We start from the raw sequence: 21,378 nt of genomic DNA, 5'->3' as shown, positions 1-21,378 counted from the left end.
GAACATTTATTACTCACAAAATATCGTGATTTACTTTAATACAATGTGAGTTAGCTATCCACTATGCTACCCGACTGCCAAGTAATCCTAAAATACAGCCACTTCATCCCTTTATGCAGCTATTTTAAAGTCATAACACTTACAGTATTTTCGAACACCTTATATATATATATGGGGCAAAGAAGTAATTCCAACAGTGTGGACAAGTTAAGGTTGTCAAATTTTCGAAGCGATCGCTCCTTTATCGAGACACAGTGAAACAGAACAGTTGCATGTACATATACATCATATTATAAGAAGATAGAACTGATATACTATAATTGAAAATATAGCTATTATACAAAACCAACCGTCCCCTTGGCTAAAGACAGCCGAAGGCAGCAACCAAGCTGAGAGCATCGTATATCAGTTCTATCTTCTTGTAATATGATGTACATGTAACTGTTCTGTTTCACTGTGTCTTGATAAAGGAGGGGATCGCTTCGAAAATTTGACAACCATAACTTGACCACACTGTTGGAATTACTTCTTTGCCCCATATATTATTTTAAGTAATTCGTATCCTACGGACATACCTCCATTAGGATCCAGTGTTATATGGGATTTTACCGTCTATATTACTTCTTTGACCCATATAAATATATATGTAGTAAAGGGTTATCTTCCACAGTCAGATACCTTTCTTTAAAGTTTACTCTTCTATCAAAATTCTGTGAGAATGTTAACTTTCATATACCTAGTATGAGCTTTGGTGGCAAGCAGTTACGTATATACGTCAAAAACAAATATGAGGAAAACATTATAAAAAAAATCATTATTTTTATTGTGGTCTTTTTTTAAGGATTCCTTTCAATAATTTAGCAGTGTTTGCATACCTCTTTTTCTTACTATTTAACCCAAGAATGAGCACCTCGTTTCTGAACTGTGGTGTCTGGAAGTCTGTGATATCGTCTCCAGACATAGTGGAATCCTTGCTGAATAATGAATCTAAAGAATCGTGTTCATACAAGTAGGATATGGAATCGTTTTCAAATATTCTAGGGTTTCTCTCCGATAAATGCCTGCCCAGAATGGGAGTCGACATGGTCAGAGGGTTTCCAGATATCTGCGGAAAATCGATAGTGTCGTTGCTCAAAGTGTCGTCATCACTGTAGACGGATATATTGTTGTTTACATCAGACTGACTGTTCATTGGCGGAACCTGGATTGCCTGGGAGTGATAAACTTCTGTAAGTTTTGGACAGGTCAGGCTGACCTTGACCTCATTGTTGTAAATTATCGGCCTTCCTTTGTTTGATTGAACATGTACGTGTTTAAACGCAATGAACTTGGTGGAATAGTGTATATTTTGGGACATTTTGGTAATTTTTCTGTCTGATGCTAAGCTACATCGGCAATAGCGTTCAATCTTTGGTTCGCATTTGATGTGTATAGTTTCTATATGAATAACCTGGTTGACATCGATGTTGACCTCTGACCTGTACGCTAACTTTGGTACGGTAGGTTCCAGCATCATGCTACATCTGTAATACCACAGACCATTGTCTCTGAAAAAAAAAAAAAAAGCTAAGGTTAATTACCATTACAATCCAGAGTTGTCTTTCATGGTCGGCTAATGTTGACGTGATGTCAATACATTGTTCATGTGACGTCATAACATTGTTATGACTTAGATCACACCCTTCTGCACGAGGCTATCTCTCCCTAGGGGGTTGACAAGCTGATTTATTTTAAAGGGAGACACAACTGTAAAGGGTGGGAGAAATTTCGAAGACATTTATAAAAAGACAGGTTAAGGCGAAGTTTTAAGTTAAGCGAAATCCACATATTGTAACAATAATAAATACGGGGCCTGTGACTAAATATCACGACTCTAGGTATTCTCAGTTCTTCAGAAGTCATTTCAGTATTTTAACAAAGTTGACCCCTGTGACCTTGAATGTAGGTCAAGATCATTCGTTTTCATATATTTTGTAGTACTCAATTGCAAGCAGGCCACTTGCTATATATTATGAGTTTATATCTCTTGGTGTTCAGGAGGCAAAGACACAGTTTGAGTGTCGGAACATATTTGGCCCCAGTGACTCTGAATATCAGTCAAGGTCATATCTTTATCCCAAAGACTTAAAATTCTTCAAGCCAACAACCTAGAAGCTGTATATCACACACAAAATGATTCTGGACCTCTTGGTTCTTTAGAAGTAGTTGTTTAAGATCTTTAAATAGATTTAACCCTGTGACCTTGAGTTTAAGTTAAAGTTATTTCTTTTCTAAAACTTTGAAGCATTCCATGGCATGTCATAGCCAAAAATCAGGATTGCGGGCCTTTTAGATCTTCAGAAGAAGCTGTTTGGGTGTTTTAACATATTTGACTCTTGTAACACTGAATGAAGGTCAAGACATTTTTTTTCTCAGACCTTGTTACACTTTGCTAAATAGCCATTAAGGACATTTGATGTCCGACTCAAGGCCTTTTGGTTCTTCAGAAGTCATTTGAGTGTTGTAACAGATTTCTTTTCTCCAAAACTTTAGTACTTTGTCCTAGCAAGATTCATCAGAAGCTATTTGAGTGTATTAACATATTTGACCCTTGACCTTGAATATAACTACAGGTAATTATTTCTATTCCAAAATAGTTTTGCACTCATTGCTAGTAAGCCACTGGCTATATATCGTGACTGTAGGCCTCTTTAGTATTTCCGAAGATTCACTGAGAGCCTTTTAACATATTTGATTCTTGTGACCTTGAATTTAAATCAATGTCATTTCTTAAATGCAGTAGTTGTAGTGTTCCATGTTAGCAAGATGTTGGCTATATGTTATGAATGTCAGTTGGGATTTTTATTGCTCAGAAGGAACCATTTTAGTGTTTTAAAAGAGTTGACCCCTATGACCCTGAACATGTCGATGTGGGTTTTTTTCTCTAAAAGAATGTAACAATTTATGCTAGCAAGCTACTGGCCATACATATCTTACATCAATGCTTTTTGGTTGTTCAGATGGTACCATTTGAGTGTTTAAAAATAGTTGACCCCTGTGACCTTGAATATAGTTCAAGGTCGTTTCTTTTCACAAACTCTTAGCCAACAAGCGGCTGGCCATATATCATGACGGAAGGCCTCTTGATGTTTCAAAAAAAATGTCATTTGGGTGTTTAAAGGTAGAACTTTCTCTTTGCATCTATTTAACATAACTATACCATCGATCTGCTTCAAACTGTGAATTTGGTATAATAGGTCAATGTTTTAACAAGTGCATTAACTAAAGAATTTACATTGGTTCTACTTGACTACCGACCATTAAAGACGTGTGCCGACTGTCGTCAGGATTGTTTGAATCATACATGTAAATATATATAAAATTGACGTCAGGTATTGTGGTTGTGGTAAAGGTTATCTTTGAAGTTTCCGACTCCAGAAGATGGAAACACAAACTCGAACAAACACTTTCCGAACAGGTTTTGGGGTATCGGAATGATTTGTTGGAAAAAATCATGGAAACGTTCATACAAAAAAAAAAAGATACTGCAGGGGTTACGCTCACTTTCGCTCTCTGCAGAAAGCGTTTACAAGTGATTGTCGAGGATGGATATCAGAATACTTCAACCCTCCTAGGAAACAGTCAAGAAATTATGCTCCGGTAGACTTTGGTGTACAAAAATGATAGCGACACAATGATCATTACTGAGTTAAAAACAAGAATTCCACGGAAGTGGACGTGTCGCCTGCGCAGGAAGCTGGGAGATTGTGCTTAGCACTGCATGAAGTTTGAGTTTGATCGGCCCAAGGAAACTCAAGTTATCGCACGAAAACATATTTTCTATTTATAGTAACAATGACCTTGACCTTTGACCTTTGGACCTGAAAAGCAATCCCAAGCAAGCACTTTTGGTAAGGAAGCACTGCATGAAGTTTGAGTTTGATTGGCCCTAGGAAACTCAAGTTATCGCACGAAAACATATTTTCTATTTATAGTAACAGTGACCTTGACCTTTGACCTTCGGACCTGAAAATCAATCCCAAGCAAGCACTTTTGGTAAGGAAACACTGCATGAAGTGTTTGATCGGCCAAAGGAAACTCAAGTTATCGCACGAAAACCTCTGTGCGGACGACGCCGACGACGCCGACGCCGACATAGCAATACCTATGTGTCACCAGCTTTTCGCAGGCGACACAAAAATACGTAAAGTTCTGAAACGCAAACTCCATTTAGGGTTTTTGTGTGTAATGCTTGCACAACATTTTATCAAGATTGTAAACTAAGGCGGGGAAGTTGTAACAAGGACAGGTTATCGGACGGACGGAAAGCTCACGATGTGCCATGATACTAGCTAGCATACTCGTCGGATTAGCAGTAAATAAAACATAATGGCCAGGACTAATAAGGCAGGACTTTTGCTGATGAGCGGATACTCGCGATCAGCTGATGATTACTCTAGCGACACACTCAAAACAATACAGATTTCGGTTTGGTCAAGGGGCAATGTACGAAGTTTGAATATGATCGGTCAATGGGAACTCAGGCTTCTGCGAAGAAACCAATTTTCTATTGCTGACCTTGACCTTTGATCTTTGGACCTAGTAATCCGCAACAAGTATACACTTCGGTTCAGTAACCATTGTATAAGTTTGGTTTTATCGGCACGTGGGATTGGAGAACAATTTTTTTTTTATCTATCATAACAGCAATATCGACTTTTGATCTCCGGACCTTAAAAAGCAACCCCAATAAATCCTTTTAAGTTAAATATATATAAACTTTAATTTACAACAATTATGAAACAAGTTATTTCAACTTATAAAAATCACGCTTGTTGTCCCGAGTGTTGAGAAAACACAAACGGTTGGGCAGGTGACCCCATACCTTTTCACGTCCGCTCGGGGAATCGAACCCCGGCTGCCTTGGTGAAAAGCAAGCGCTGTCCACTGCGCCACCCCGGGTGGTGCCGTGAATTGCAGTACTTTTAGTTAGGAAGTATTAAGTTTGAACTGCATTATGATCGGCGCAGGGGAACATACTGGGCTATTGAGCGGGATTTTCTAAAAGTTACGTTGACCTTTGCTCTTTGAACTTGAAAAGTAGAAGCAGTGCAACGAGTGGAGTATGATCGGCCAAGTGAACTCCAGCTATAGTGCGGGAAACAACTTTCTTTTAATCGTAAATGACCTTTGAACCTGAAAAGCATGCTACATGCATATACTCCAAGTCGATCGATTCTAATTTCGAGTGAGTGTTGGGGAAACTCATTTTTATTAACCTGAAAAACAAATCCTTTCGGCTATGAAAAACGAAAAAAACTTGAAAATAATTGTGGTGAAACGGAGATACAGCATCTCACTGAGCTCAACCGGAGGATAATATCTTGTGTTTGAAATATGTTAAACCAAATAAACCCTTTACTATATGCTTAAACTATTCAGGCAACGTGGTAGAGTAAATGTGTAAAGATGGTGATTAGGTATGTTTCAACGACATATTATTTATAACACGTAAGTAGATTCTTTTTAAATACTCGGGTGAAGTATTTTTTTTTTCTAATTGAAGTACATGTAGCATATTGAAATAATAAAAATATTGTTTAATTTAGTAAAGTTTCGTCTATTATAAAATTATGAACATATATTTACTGGTAACGGAATATTTATTTTTACATATTTGTACAGAAAGAAATAGTGTGGGTGTACCTATTTCTTGTTAAACTACAAATGTATCTTCAACGTACTTCAATACTATGACGTCATTCAATGGAATAGTTTGAACTATTCATTTTAATTAATACATAGCACATCCTCGATATCCAGGGGTTACGCTCATTTTTTTTCTCAAATCGAAAGCTCAGTGTGAAGCACCTTGTGGATGAGACGAGGAGACTAGTTCGATCCTTTGATGTACATCAAAAGAATTCTTGCAGTCGCGTAACGGTAAAATTTACTGGCTTTGAAGTCGGGCGTCGCTCCTCTGTTATCTTTAAAGGACAGGTATGAGCCTAGTGATTGGTCAGCTTTTTTTTACCCGAAACCAATCAAATAGCTAGCCGCGTGCTTTCAATTTTGCTATGACTAATCAAGGGGTGTAGAGATCGAAAGTGAACGTAACCCCTGGATGTATATAACATAACTTACCTACTAATACTCATCCAACTCGCCATCATTTGACCTTTCCCTGACAGGAGATGACATTCGATCCACAGGTGTAACACAATTTTGACCTTTACCCTCTTGTAAGACGATTTTGAATCTGCATGGCTGTTTTCATTTAAACGGTTGAACCGGTCGGACCACAGATGTTCGTTTATCAAATAAGGTCGGACCTAGTAATTTGATACTACTTTCAGGTTGGCCTTGACAAAGCCTTGCAAGGCCTGCATAAACATTTGCAGGTCCGCCAGGATTTATACTCGAAATTGTTACATTTAAAAACGGATAAACCGGTTGTTCCACATAAACGAACAGGCCCCTGAATACCGGTGCGCGTGCGGATCGTGACACAGAGAGCGCCAATCCATTCATACGAGGCCGTACACATATATAGGAACAAACAAAATCCCATAAAGTTTCAGTTTCTTTATTTCCGAGGGCCACCCGACTCATAGGTTAAATATCAAACAACTACATCATGTAGTACATGTACAAAAGACTATATATATACAAATATAAATTGAGTAAGTTGAGAGCGAGCTTACAAAGTCATTTTAAGTACTTGTCTATATCAGACATTGGTTTCTATGCGTTTTCTAGCAGCACAATATGAAAACTTTCCGAGATTACACAATTCTTTTACATTATTTTGATGTATCAATAGTTTTTTTCACCGTCTAAGAACAAAATTATAATAGTCTGTGACAGTAAAATTAGATTTTATTTGGTTATCCTTCTTCTGTCGTTCGTTAACAATTCAAATTTTCGACTCTGTCTTAAGTTCCAGAAGGCCTGCTGTAAAAAATATTTGACTAGTCGGTAGGTGGGTTGGACGAAAAATTAAATGACCTCAAGGTCACATGGGTCAATTATGTCAAAAATATTTTTAAACGTCTTCTTCGCAAGTTCGAAAAGTCTAGAGTAATAGTTTTTGTGCTGTATAGATTATCTGGAATGGAGGTCTGAAAATTGTTCACTTGCGGTCACAGGGAAGTAATAAGATCTAACTAGTACTTTGGTAAAGAACAGCCATATACATTTTTTTTTTTCTTTCTTAGTTAACGTGTTTCGGCCAAAGGTGAAAGATAAATTGAATTTATATTGTTTAAGTCTCAACAGACTACACAAACCCTTTTCTTATAGATCGAAAGAATTTATGATAAAAAAAATCGAAAAAATGCCCACATTTATAATGATAGTTAAGGGCAGAGAGGAGCATTTGAAATGACTAAATGACTATGTTTAAGCTCACCTCGTCCGTCGTCAACTTTTTCTTTAAAACCTATCTCCTCCTTAATTTGCTTTAAAACGCATCTCCTCCTAAACACCAGAGAGGATTTCAACCTAATTTAGTCTGAAGCATCACTAGGGGAGGGCAATCATTTCTTATATAAATTATGTTGGCACGAACCCTGAGGCCAGGATGGCGGGGCCCTGAAGGGGAACTTAGCTAAATTTGCGTTAAAACGCATCTCCTAAACGCTAGAGAAGATTTCAACCAAATTTGCTCTGAAACTTCATTGGGGGAGGGCAATCATTCCCTTAATAAATGAGACTGGTTCGACCCTTGCGGTTAGGAAGACCGGGACCCAAAGATGAAAATTATCTAATATTTTGCTTTAAGACGCTAATATCCCCTAATTACCTGAGCGGATTGTACAAAATTTGGTCAAAAACATTATTGAGGAAGAAAAAACATTTCTTAATTGAATGAGGTTGATTTGACTACTGCGGTCTTAAGAAATGGTACAGCTAGATTATCATATTCTATGGTGTAGTTTTCATAAATTGTTCAAATTTGGTTTCTAGGTTTATAAAAGCTTATAGTTGAACGAAAATTAAAGTATTGTCTGATTACACCCTGTATATGACATATTACTTATTTCAAAATCTGTTAACATGGCAACTCAATGGAGGCCTTGATTAGTTGAAAGTCAGATAATGTGGTCCCAGTTGGGATAGATCTTTTCTGGTTTTGAGGAAATTTCATATAAATGTGTACTAACGCATTCAGTTGTAATGACTTAAATATAAAACCAGGTGAGCGATATAGGTCCAATGGACCTCTTGTTTAAGAACTGTTTTAGACTTTTTTTCACGAAAGCACGAGATCAAAATTCAATTATTCTTCTCTCGCTCAGTATCACCACATATATCTACTCTGCACTCAGGAGTACTCCTGACAGATGGCAGAATGATGAAGACTCGCCGTTAACTATTTGATTGGTTCCAGACATTAAAACTCCATTGCAAACTGATATCAACAGCTATTCTTACTTAGCCTATCAAAGCCGGTCAAGTTTACCGTTACGCTGCGGTGCCATTCATTTTTATCATGTAAGCATTATGAGCATTTCTCTGATATCTCTATTCAGAATTCTTTAAAAAGTTATCAGAATGATCAGTTTGTACCATCAGCAATGGGACGTGTTTAGAGATTTTAAGTCACTTTTGAGAAAATCCAAGGATGTAGATTGAAAGCGGAAAACGCACCGTACTTGCTCTAGAAAGCTGATTTTTATACAAAAAAATGCTCTTGGTATTATTTATTATTTAACGTTAAAAGTTACATCTTCCAGTTACTGAAGGGAACCAGAATCAGCCGAGGTAAGCCGATTAATTTATGAAAAATCCGCTGCTCTCGGCTTCTGCCGAGTTTTGACGAGTTTTTTTCGGAATATACTCGGGTCTTTATCCGCTTTAAGGGAAAGGCCCGAGTGGTCTCGGTTATGCGTCGTTTTACTTTCGGTTTATTCCACAGCATACGTTTTGGATCTAAATGGTGTTTTGAATGCTTTTTAAACATTGTTGCAGCGGTTGAAGCAAAAGGAAATAACTGTAACCATACTCATATTATATGTATATAAATAAGAAAATAGAGAAAAACAAACAGGGGACGTATATTTTATTTTTATCAGAGTTATCTACCTTGAGCACACTCTCTATGACCTAATTTTGACCGACGAATGTCCGACTGTCTATGATTCTAGATGTAAGATTGAAAGTAGCGTTATGTATTTGGTGAGTACAATCTTGGTCATTCTGTCGAAACTTGTACATCTGCGAAGCAGTTTTGTTAATCGATCTATGTAGAGAAGTATTATGTATATGTAATATTTACGTATCTGACCTTTGTTAGGCCTAATTTACGGCATTACGCATTACCGGCATTGAATACCTCATTTTTAATATTAATTTTGAGTACATCGATATCACACGTACAACGGGAACACTAAACATGTGATTTTTAACAGAACATATACAGTACAGTACGTGTACAGCTTCTAGTATAAGTCAGTGTCACAATATATTAAAAGAAGTGCTACAATAAATGTAGGAACAGACGTTTTGGTGCTCGGTCGTTTCGGTACAGAGATGTTTCGGTACTTCCGAAAAGTTGTTTCGATATTTCGGCACATTGACTTACTTCGTGTTTATATTTTGTGTCCTATGTGTTGCCGATTTTATATAAATTACCGAAAAGATCTATCCTCAAGTAACGAAACAACGCGGTACCGAAACGACTAAAATTAATATTCCTCCCACACACATAAACATCTGATAAATATAGATCTTCTGTAATATACATGTCATGTGACACATCCAGGCCTCTGACACTGACTCAAATTCCGTTTTTACATCATACAGTTTTTGACCTGAGATAGGGAATGTTTTGTTGTTGTCTCAACCCATATTATAGCACATCTGAATGTAAATATGCTTTTATTCATGTTATTATTCTCTTGAAACTACAAAGATCAATCAGATTTCTTGAATCTGCAGGTATAGATTTTGGTGAAAAAGATTTCCTGACAGGTACAAGAACGAAACCTATAAACCTGTTAAATTGTGCATTGCATGTACTGTAGTCTATCTTGATAAAATAATTACCAACAAGCTAATATGCTGTCTTCATTACAGATCTTTATCTGAACTTATAAACGACATAAAGGAAGGATGTCGACAATGGATACAGAAGTGGAGAAGATGGATGTGACAGGTAATTGTTGTAAATATATGTTGCGAATTCCACCAACCCAATATTATTTAACATGGTACGTCATATCAAATTTTCAGTAGGTCAATCTGTACTCAATCATGCAAGCAGTTTCTAAAATCACTCGTCGAGCCAGAGATTTCAATAGACTTAGACTAGGCGGCTACTGTTATTGTCTAGCCCTGCCACTTATGACTTTTAACTATAGACTGCATGTATGTATAATAATTGTCACATACATTGAGATAAATATTCCTGTATGTATGATAATAAATTTAAATGATAAAAAAGCTTTGAGAACTGATGCTTAAATGGTGAAACAATTCTTAATTTTGAAATTTTATTCCTCATACCATTGGTTGTTTGATAGATCTATAAAATTTCAAAATGCAAAAGCAATCAGATCTTTGAGCTGTGTGTCCCGCAACTTATTATTTGATCAAATGCTTTTGACACTTTTGCATACAGTTAACAAGTGATAATTAGGGATTGTGGAAGAAAACATTTATTTTCTGAGGCAAATTTGTGTGAGAGTAAACAAAAGTATTGTTTCAGTCTGTATCTTTACATGATGTAGCTGTCAGTCATTTCATTGAAAATGTCTGATTATTACGTTTTTTTTGTGTGTATACGTATCATCCATGAAACATTTTATACGGAACAGCACTTCGACAATTGTGAATTCAGAAATTGTTTTTTGAAGTGAAATGCCAAGCTTCAAATTAACAAATACAAAAATGTGGAAAGATTCAAATCATATGACATGCCCATGTTTAATTTGGTTGGTTCATAAAGTAAACATGTAAATATTTTTGTCTGCTAAACCATATGGATCGTGTAAAAATAATCTGTCCAATGAAGAATGTTTGAAATTCAAAAAAAATTACATATATATATTATGTTCTCAAAAAGCAGCACTGTGGTATAATATTTATTCTGTTGGTTTGCAATTACCAAATTAGATAGACAGTAGTGTGACCCCTTCCATGTTTACACACCCGATTAAAAAGTACAATATATTTGTTTTCTCCTATAGATATCAGTTGCTACCAGTCGGAATTGTACGAAAGTATTGTGAACAAAGATGATGACTGTATGGAACTTGTGAAGAAATATGAAGACGTCATCAGAAAAGAAATTGAAATCAGTGAGTTATGCTTGATATTATATTTGTATATACTGTATAGTGGTTATATTTCGCGGGGGTTTCAATTTTGCTATATTCGTGAGCTTTGACGAATAACCGCGAATTCTAAACACCTGCAAAATTATTGAAAATGTTATAACCACTTTAGCGGACAACTGGGCAGTCCATGTAAAAGCAACACTTACATGTAAGTGTACACAGTAGGTGATTACTTGATGACAGTTTACTCCTACATTTGAGTTTTTTTCGAGTGAAGTCACTGGCGGATGACTACGCTCGGGATCAGTGTTTTTTAACGGTTTACCTGTATTTCGAGGTTTAGCCCTAAAATGATGAAACCGCAAAATATTGTCCCTCCGAATTTAAAGCAGTTTATCAAACTGGAAGTACCTGCTTGTAGTTAATTTTCAAATTGTATAAAGACACAAGGTTTCTCGAGGTTCTTTTACAATTTGAAAATTAACTAACGAGAGTTTGATAAACATGATAAAGTGCCATCAAGAGTTTGGGGTCCTTTTTTTTTTCCCCAACAACGTTCAGTTATCATATCTAGAAAACCACATGTTTCCTTGGGAATACATTCGTTTCTGTTTTCAATCGGGGAAACAATGAAAGCCATGAACTATGATGTCTTGATGGAAGACGATGTCGCAGGACATCCTTACCAATAATATCACTTCCAGGGTGTTACTAACTAGGTGGGTAACCGAAAATGGTAACCAACACCTAGCGGGTTTATCAAATGTGTTGGAGAGTGAGGAAACCTATATAAGGGGTTATGGGTGAAATAGATTTGACCTTCCATCTCAATGTCAACTTCCAGGGTGTTACTAACTAGGTGGGTAACCGAAAATGGTAACTAACACCTAGCGGGTTTATCCAATGTGTTGGAGAGTGAGGAAACCAATATAAGGGGTTATGGGTGAAATAGATTTGACCTTCCATATAAATGTCAAGTGCAAGCTTGTTCTGCAAAGTTTTTTCATAAACGGTATACCAAATAAGTAGGAAAAATTTGTATGTTTGTCACAGTATTTCAAAAATTTAATGGAAACAAATATGTAATGTGACATTTTATCAACCCTAAGTTACTTTATATAATGATACTAATTGGTATGGTAATACAATTGATATATGTAATATCATGCATCGTCTGTTGTCCAATTACGTCGATAAACAATCATATTTTTCACTTCTGGGATCAGAATCAATACTCAAGAATTGGATATTCACCATCATAGTGTAAAATGACGCGTTTATATATGATAAGGATTGAAATTTATGCTCAAGAAGGGGCTTACCCTAAGGGGGCTGAGGGGCAGGGCGGAGCGGTAAGAGGTCACAAAGTGCTAAACACGATGAAAAAATACAGGGGTTGTAAATTTAAGACAGATCCAGTTAAAAGTTGTCAACATTTCATGTGGTTTTTTCTTTTACTTCTTTTTCAGAGGTTGGTACATTGTGTCAGTGTGGACGGGAATTTGAAAAAGTTTTTATACAAGAAACTCACCAATCAAAAGAAGTGTTTGAAAAAATGTCCCAAATGATACGTCATGGCAATTGTTCATGTGGACCTGTCCATTACATCAATGGGGCTGTTTTCAAATTCACATTTGTCCACGTTGCTGCCTCGGCAAACAACGTGGAACTGTTGCGACTGCTTGCATCCAATGGCGAATTGTTAAAACAGCAGACACCATTAATGAATCTTTCGCCTATATATATTGCTGTGACCCTGGGAAACGAAGAAGCTACAGATTTCCTCCTCACACAGGATATAGATATTAACGCTGCTTGTACCGCAGAACATTTTACAATCCTGATGCGTGCTGTGCAGCAGAAAAAGGTCAAGCTGGTTGAAAGAATATTGCGATTTCCTGGTGTAAATGTTAATATGAAGAACTTGCGTGGGGAGAGCCCTGCCACTTTGTCATTACATCGGCAATGTAAAGAGATATTCGACATGGTGATAGATGCTGGAGCAGACGTCAATGTTACAATTGGAATGAGTGACAACAGTCTGCTTATGATAGCCGTCACTAAAGGAATGGGCTATGTTACTAAACTTATTGAAAAGGGCGTGGATGTGAACTACACCAATCCACGGAACGAGTCAGCTCTGCACTTTGCTGTGTATGTAGGTAAGTCATAGTTTGAAAGTCAACCATCCTTATCATCTTACTTCTTAAGTTTACACACATGTGTTGGTCATGATTCACAACACAGGCTGAATCTCAAGGTGCTGGCATTGGGACGTGTTTGTGTATTAGATAAAAGCAAAAAACCTGAGTGAATCAAGGTGCCCTATATAGTAATCACGGTGTCTGTCCGTCAGCACTTCCGTTTCCTGGGATTATCCGATGATCCAGATGGCCAACATTTCTGAAATTTCACATGGTCAATAGGGGTTAAAAAGCATCCTAAGGTCACGGTCATTATTACTAAAAATAGAATTGTGAATATATGCTGTCAAAAATACATCATAGGCAAATTTGTCATGTGATTTGGTAGTCATGTGATACATTAAGGGGGGCATTTATACTTCAAGCAATGAAGGTAAACCAGCGGTAAGCCAATATTGTCACGGAAATGGCTAAATTTCAAGTGACATACTTTATGAAATGATATCTACTGACAGGTACTCTCTTGCCTGATATGCAATCGGAACCACACACCAGTGTTTTTGTATTTCGTTTCAACTGCTGTCAGATTATCACTGTTTACCGGAAGTAAATATGCCCCCAATCCCATGGCTGGCATATCTAAGACCCTGTCGAATCTGACAATAAAATTTTCTTGAAAATGAAGTATTGATGTAAAAACAAAAACCAGATTATAAATGCTATGATTTATATATATATATATATATATCTTTACAGACAATGCCAGGGTTGTAAAAGTGCTGTTGGATGCTAAAGCTGATCCAGACCTTAGAGTGTTAGGTGATCGAATGACTCCCATAGTGATTGCTGCCAGCCAGGGGGAAACAGCTGTGGTGGAAGTCCTTGCCAGAAACGGAGCAGACGTCAACATACCTTCTGTTCAGGGGTACAACGCAGTGCACATGGCAGCATGGAATGGCCACACAGCCATGCTAAAGGTTCTGCTAGAGTGTGAAGGAATAGAGCATGACAGGATGACATCCGACAAAAACACTCCCCTGGGACTAGCGTGTCACGGAGGCCACCAACAGGCAGTTGAGATGCTGCTGCCAATGGGTTGTAATGTGAACAATCAAGACAAAGACGATGACACCGCCTTGCTCTATGCTACATACAATGGCATGACGGACACCGTACGATTGCTTCTGGAACACGGAGCAGATCCTGACCTTAGAAATAAATCCAATGTCTCGCCACTATGGAATGCTATATACGGGAAACATACGGAGATTGTAAAAATACTGCTTGGAATGAATGTGGTAATGGAGGTTAATAGTGTAGGCACAAACCAGCACTCAAACTCGAACGCAGTCGTGCCACTCTTCAATTCCCCAAGGTCCACTCTGTACGTGGCTGTCCACCATGAGTGTACAGATATTGTGTACCTTCTCCTCTCTGCCGGATACAATGTGAATGGAGAACAATGGCTCCTGAGGGGAGACTATTCCGAGTTTGAGCAACAGAAAAACATTTTGACAGTTTTAACGAAGCAGGCTAGTCAACCGCCTCGCCTCATTTCTATCTGTCGTAACTATTTCAGGAGGTATGGTGATCGTCTCAAGATCAAGGAACTGGTGCATGCCCTTGATATACCAAGATACTTGAAAAATTACCTGTTACTGACTGATTTATTGACCAAGTCCTGAGAAAAATACGGTGAATCAATTAGATGTATGTTCTGTGCCTGTCTTTCTATGATTAAGTTTTGTTTTTGTTTTAGCCCTCACAGTTTTTATATCACAGTACATGATTGAGCTGCTAGTGTTATATCATTAATAGAGTCCTTTTCATTTCTTTTCGACGACTTTTATACACCTGCAGAGTGGAGCATATCATGCTGTCTGTCTGTCGGTCCATCTGTCATTCCATCCGTCTGTCCGTCTGTCCGTTAAAACTGTCTTGTATGTGCAACTTAACCCACAGCCTTCAATCAAATGTTTTGAACTGTTGTGTATGTTTTTGGTATCACATGAAGCTTTATAGATCATAAAATTGGGATCCTGCCTCAGTTTTTACAAGAGTTTTGGCCCCTTCCTAGCTCAAGTTAGTTTTCTTTTGCATAAAACTGTTTTTGTGAGTGCAACTTGTCCCACAGTTTTAAGCCAAAAGCTATGAAATGTATGCCATATGTATCATGAAGTTTTGCTTATCATACTAGTCCCACAGAGAAAAAACAAGCTGAAGAGACAAATATAAATTGGTATTAAACCTTCACCAAATCTAGCATTTCATTAACATGCCCCCTACTTTCATAACAACTAATCATAGCCTCATGTTAATTGAGTAGTAAGTTAAATGTTGCTTTATTGAATAATTGTACCGGTACTTGTATAATGCAAATAATATTCAGCTCTAAGCCAACTACATTGTGTCATAGTATGCTGTGCCTGACATATTTTTCATTTGTGATAATGTGTATTTTGTTTTAAAAGGACAGTGGTAAGTTTTTTGAAGGGAAAGTACCAGCTGTTTTCATCTTGTTTCACATATAAAAATTCACGTTCACAATCTACTAGTTGTTCATCAAGAAACTGATGCGAAATACAATACATATACAGTTGTCTAGTTTAACCCTTTCACCCCTATGTAACTTTGATAAACTCAACCATGCATTGATCTGGATGAGTCCATTATGGTCTACAGTGGTGAAAGTGTTAAGACTGTTGAAAACCCCAACACTAGTTTTTAACGGCATCGGGAGATGAACTCATTGCCTATTATAGCATGCAAGAGTTAAAAAATATAAACTTTATTTATTTTACAACAGTTATGAAACACGTTATTTCAACTTGTATTAATCACTCTTGTTGGCCCGGGTGTTAGCGCGCGAGGGATCTTACTCTTAGTGTGGAAGGAAACTGGAGTACCCGGAGAAAACCCAAGTGGTCAGGCAGGTGACCCCATACCTTTTTACGTCCGATTTGGGAATCGAACCCTGGTTGCCTTGGTGAAAGGCAAGTACGCTATCCACTGCGCCACCCGACCACCCAATGCCAGAGTTAAAATGTTGTTGAACTATCCAGACCTCACACCTCATGTGGAAGATTTGTAATGTTTAATACATACCTTTGTTTATGGATAATGGTGTAAAGTGTGTAGGACACAGAGTTGTGACTGATAATATTTGGGAAGTTATCCTGTGTAACAGACTAAAAATTTTGTGGTATGAAATTTATGTTTACTTTTGCTGACTATGTACGTGTAAATGTATAGCACCTAACAGTGAAACAGCCTGTAAAATCTGATACAAACTCATTTCAAACTCCTTGAGGGAAGTGGAATTTTTACTTGGGCCGCATTCTTTTATCACGATCCAAACGGTTGAACCAGGGTTGTTCGTTTATGTAATAAGGTGGGACCTGGTAATCTGGTGCTGCTTTAAGGCCAGCCTTGAAACGCCTGCATACACATTTGCAGGTCCTTTAGGATTCATTCCCGACAAAAATTACATTTCACAACAGACAAACCGGTTGAACCGAATACGTGAAAGGGGCCTCATACAGATGTATATGTCAAAGCAAATAATGTTTATAATTGAAAAGTTCTGTTGCAAATATAATAGCTCACCTAGCTATTGGAAGAATTACGGGTGATTATGGAGTCTCATCTGCAGTATGGCATTGGATTGCTAGGTTATCAAAATAAATTCTTGAAACTATTTTTGTCTGTTTTGGCCGGACTTAAAACCGTATGTCCAGAGTTAAATTTATGGTGTAAGTGTTGACATCCAGTTACTCAACCTTCACTATTTGTGCTGGGATTCTGACATTTTGTTTCAAGGTTCTCGGGGATCCAAACATAGATGCAGTGCTATTGATGCAGAAAAAAGAGTTCAATAAAAATAGAAATTAGCCTGTTTGTGACTTCAGAATTGTTAAAATATTCCTAAAGTACGGTAGGTGAGCTATGCTGTTCTCCAACCGCTCTTGTTATGCATCTTTTTGCAACACTTACTTTATAGATTAAGTATTGCAGTTGAGTTAGCTTCGTGGAATTGAATGTTTTGAACACTATATCATTTTTACAGATGTAGATTATTTTACACGTTTGCTAATAGTAATACATTGTATTACCTGATTGTGTATTATGTACAGAAATTTATCAGATAAATTTCAATCATTATTTATTTGGCAACTGCATATATATGATATTTCTGATGTCTTAATAAATGCCTGTTATGTCTTAGAAAGTGAGAAACCAGGATTATTTTAATTAATGTACGAAAATATTAAAGTTGCAAAGGACAAACTGGTTTCTTTGTTTTTTATTGTCCGATACAATATAGTGTGTATGCCCCCTCCTAACTGTCCTTAATAGGGGTACACTAGAATTAGGGTGTCCGTCCGTCTGTCTGTCTGTTTGTCTGTAGACCATAGCCCTCATTTTGACCAAAACTTACTTATCTCCCTCGAAACTCTCTCATTTAAGTCCAAACGAACTCATAATCTACATCCTGTGGTCAGATTATCAGTGTGTGTTATGATCATTCGAGATGTCGGAAAGAAAAATTGAGCACAGCAGTTTCAGTCGCGATTCACACACTTTCTCCCTTACTGGAAATGTGGAATGAAGGAGATTGCCCTTATCGGAGGTTTCATAGGTTGACACCTATGGTAGATACAGAATATATAACTCCTGTTAGAGTTTTGTTTTGTTTGGTTTAGTATTGTTTAACGTCCTATCAACAACTATGGTCATTTAAGGACGGCCTCCCCTGTGTGCAAGATGCATGTGGTAGTATATGCTTGTGTTTTGGGAGGCTGCAATATGTTCGGGTTTTTTCCTTGTGATAGCGCGGAACTGATGCCGCCTTTATAGTGCTACCTCACTGAAACATACTGCAGGATTCCCCTCCCGGTCACATTATACTGACAACGGGCGAACCCATTGTCCCACTTTTACAGACTTTGGTATGTCTCTGCCAGGGGACAGAACCCAAAGCATTCCTCATAGGGGCTAACGCTCAACTAAAGGCCAAAAGTGAGACATTGTCAAGGGAGACATTAGTAAGAAGAAAGTTGTTTAGAAAGAAGAGAAAAGATAAGATCCCAAATTGAGTCGCCTCTTACGATCATACAATGGGGGCAGCAGGTACAATTCTTACGTCCTACCTGCAGGGACTCCTGCTAGAGTACAGAACAGATGTCAATGAAATTTTGTGCTCTATATTCACTTAAGAATTCTGTCATCATACAGGCCTCGCACCACAATTACACTTCCGGGTCGTTGTACATGAATGTAGTCTATAAGGACTTTTCAGGTGGGTTACTAAATGTTTTTTCCTGTCTGATCTATGACAGGTATGTACAGTTTTTTGCTCACCTGCCCGAAGGGCAAGTGAGCTTATGTCATGGTGCGCGTCTGTCGTCCGTCCATTGTCCGTCCTCGTGTGTCAACTTTTCCTTTAAACAACTTCTTCTGAAGAACGGACAGGCCTAGAGTCATGATATTTAACTGAAAGCTTTGTAGATAGAAGCCCGACAAAGTTTAAGAACGAAAATGACCTTGACCCACTTTCAAGGTCACAGGGGTCAAATATGTCAAAAACTTCAAACGACTTCTTCTGAAGAACTAAAAGGTATAGAATCTTTATATTTGGCTGGTGGCTTCCTGGGATAGAGCCAAACAAAGTTTTAAAATGAAAATTAGTTTGACCTAGTTTCAAGGTCACGGGTCAAATGTGTCAAACACTTCAAACAACTTCTTCTGAAGAACTGAAAGGTATAGAATCTTTATATTTGGCCGGTGGCTTCCTGGGATAGAGCCCGACAAAGTTTGAAAACGAAAATGACCTTGACTTACTTTCAAGGTCACAGTAGTCAGATATGTATAATGATTAAAACGACTTCTTCTGAAGAATTGAAAGTTATAGAACCTAAATATTAGGCTTGTAGCTTTCTGGGAATGATTCCAACAAAGTTTGCGAATGAAAATGACCTTGACCTACTTTTAAGGTCACATGAGGCAGATATGTCTAACACTTAGAACAACTTCTTCTGAAGAACTAGAAGGTATAGAACCTTAATATTTGGCTGGTTATATCCTGGGAAAGAGCCAAACAAAGTTTGACAATAAAAATGACCTTGACTCACTTTCAAGGTCACAGCATTCAAATATGTCAAATGGTTCAAACTACTTCTGAAGAATTAAAATTCATAAAATTATATGATTTGGCTGGTGTCTTCCTGGGATAGAGCTCACCAAAGTTGGCCCGGGCTATTAAGTGGATGTTTATTTGCAGAGTTATGTCCGTTCATGTGAAAAGAAATTGTAAAGTACTAATTTTCTTTAGAATTAAATACATTTCACTACATACATTTTTGTCTAGTTTGAAAGGGAAAAAAGTCATCCGATGGCAAACTATTATGAAACGAGGGATATTAATTTGGATTTGTCCGTCTGTCTGTCTGTCGTGCTTCATTTTCCATGCAATTACTACAACAAATGTAAAACGATTTTCTTCAAACTTGGTCACAGGGTTAAATGCCTTAAGGGCTCGACCAAGTTCGATGACAACTTACAGCAGACCCCATTAGGCGGAGTTATGGGCCCTTGAATAATTAAAAACATCATCTGCTGCGTTTCTATCCGTGCAATAACTACAACAAATGTTAATCAATTTTCTTCAAACTTGGTCACAGGGTTAAATGCCTAAAGGGCTCAGCCAAGTTTGATTATCACTTTCAATGGACCCCATTTGGCGGAGTTATGGGCCCTACAATAACGAAAAACGTCATTAACTGCCGCGCTTCGTTTCCGTGCAATAACTACAACATATGTTAACCGATTTTTTTCAAACTTGGTTACAGGGTTAAATGACTTAGGGCTCGGCCAAGTTCGATGACCATCCTTATCTGCCGTTTCTGTTCATTAACTCTCACATATATTATCTGATTGTCCTCAAACAGGGTTCAATGCATTAGTAAGGGCTCTCCCAAGTTTGACAACCACTTGAATCGGACTCCATTTGGCAGAGTAATGGCCCCTTGACTAACGAAAAACATCATTATTTGCAGTTTCCGCTTTATAACTATTACCCAAATTCCTTCAAACTTGATAACAATGTTTGTGTTCCTCTGTCTTTCCACCCATCTAGGATACTCTTTGGTTTTTCGTGTGATAAATGCTGTTTAGATGTTTCAACGAAATTCTGTATTTACATCCGCCGACTCATGCTTAGTATTTACGGATACTCAATGAGGTATAGGGCTTTCTGTTTAATTTGACACTGTGCTGAACACAACATATTGGTAAGATATATTTGTCTAATCTGGTAGCCAGAGAGATGCAACATATTTGTCATAAAAGATTGACCTGTCTTATCGGACACTAACAGGGAAACAACATATCGGTCAGAAAATTCACAGTATTCACAGTATCTTCCATCATTGTAAAGCTCGTTGGAGCTTGCTTTGATGCCTTAATATTTTTTTCATAAAAAAATAGAATAGATAAATCTGAATAATCCGACACCCAGAGGGACACAACATATTGGCCAGAATAGATTAACTTGTATAATGATTAATCTATTTATGCATATTTGATTTACAGAAGGTGTATACCTGATTTATAGAAGGTGTATGAGGTGTATATCTGATATATAAGGTTTTTTTTTTATCAATTGTCACCCATTTAAATTTACTCCTAGGGAGGGGGTAAATTTTGCTACAGTTTATGGAAATGAGACTTTTCAGTATTGGGGAGGGACAAAATTCCCTGCTATACTTATATAATATTTGTTTTTGTCATATCACAACAACAAATAACAATTGTATTACAACTCAGGTGACCTGTTAAGCCCATGGGGTCCTTGTTTTAATGTGCTGTATTTATGTTGGATGTGTTGATATTGGCTTCCAATAATAATTCCCCTACTTACCTATAATTAGATGTGGGTTACAGGGACATGTCACATGCTTATTAAGTGTGCAGCA

General features: G+C 37.4%; 2 protein-coding genes across 2 annotated transcripts in view; one reads left to right on the top strand and one right to left on the bottom strand.

Annotated features, from left to right (window-relative positions):
• Positions 1-820: 820 nt before the first annotated feature.
• Positions 821-6,197, bottom strand: LOC110440585. Its single transcript, XM_021483730.1, has 2 exons — positions 6,124-6,197; positions 821-1,547 (listed from the first exon to the last, which is right to left on the bottom strand). The coding sequence occupies exons 1-2, from the start codon at positions 6,150-6,152 to the stop codon at positions 821-823; spliced, it is 756 nt and encodes a 251-aa protein (XP_021339405.1). The 5' UTR covers positions 6,153-6,197.
• A 2,689-nt stretch (positions 6,198-8,886) lies between these two features.
• LOC110440584 overlaps positions 8,887-21,378 on the top strand; it is a 40,404-nt gene continuing 27,912 nt past the window's right edge. The window contains exons 1-5 of the mRNA XM_021483729.1: positions 8,887-9,159; positions 10,060-10,138; positions 11,172-11,282; positions 12,731-13,423; positions 14,162-15,088. Of these exons, the coding sequence (XP_021339404.1) occupies positions 10,096-10,138; positions 11,172-11,282; positions 12,731-13,423; positions 14,162-15,088 (1,774 nt within the window). The 5' untranslated portion in view covers positions 8,887-9,159; positions 10,060-10,095. The remainder of the gene's footprint in view (positions 9,160-10,059; positions 10,139-11,171; positions 11,283-12,730; positions 13,424-14,161; positions 15,089-21,378) is intronic.

The sequence above is a fragment of the Mizuhopecten yessoensis genome, unplaced genomic scaffold (assembly GCF_002113885.1).
Source record: "Mizuhopecten yessoensis strain PY_sf001 unplaced genomic scaffold, ASM211388v2 scaffold11185, whole genome shotgun sequence".
NCBI classification, from domain to species: Eukaryota; Metazoa; Mollusca; class Bivalvia; order Pectinida; family Pectinidae; genus Mizuhopecten; species Mizuhopecten yessoensis.
This window is presented reverse-complemented; position numbering and strand designations above follow the sequence as displayed.

What these genes read in the sequence shown, in the direction of transcription:
- LOC110440585 (XM_021483730.1), bottom strand. Translation starts at nt 6,152, where the DNA reads ATGATGGCGAGTTGGATGAGTATTAGTAG. An exon ending in AGTTGGATGAGTATTAGTAG is followed by an intron (nt 1,548 to 6,123) that starts GTAAGTTATGTT and finishes TTTTTTTTTCAG; the next exon opens with AGACAATGGTCTGTGGTATT.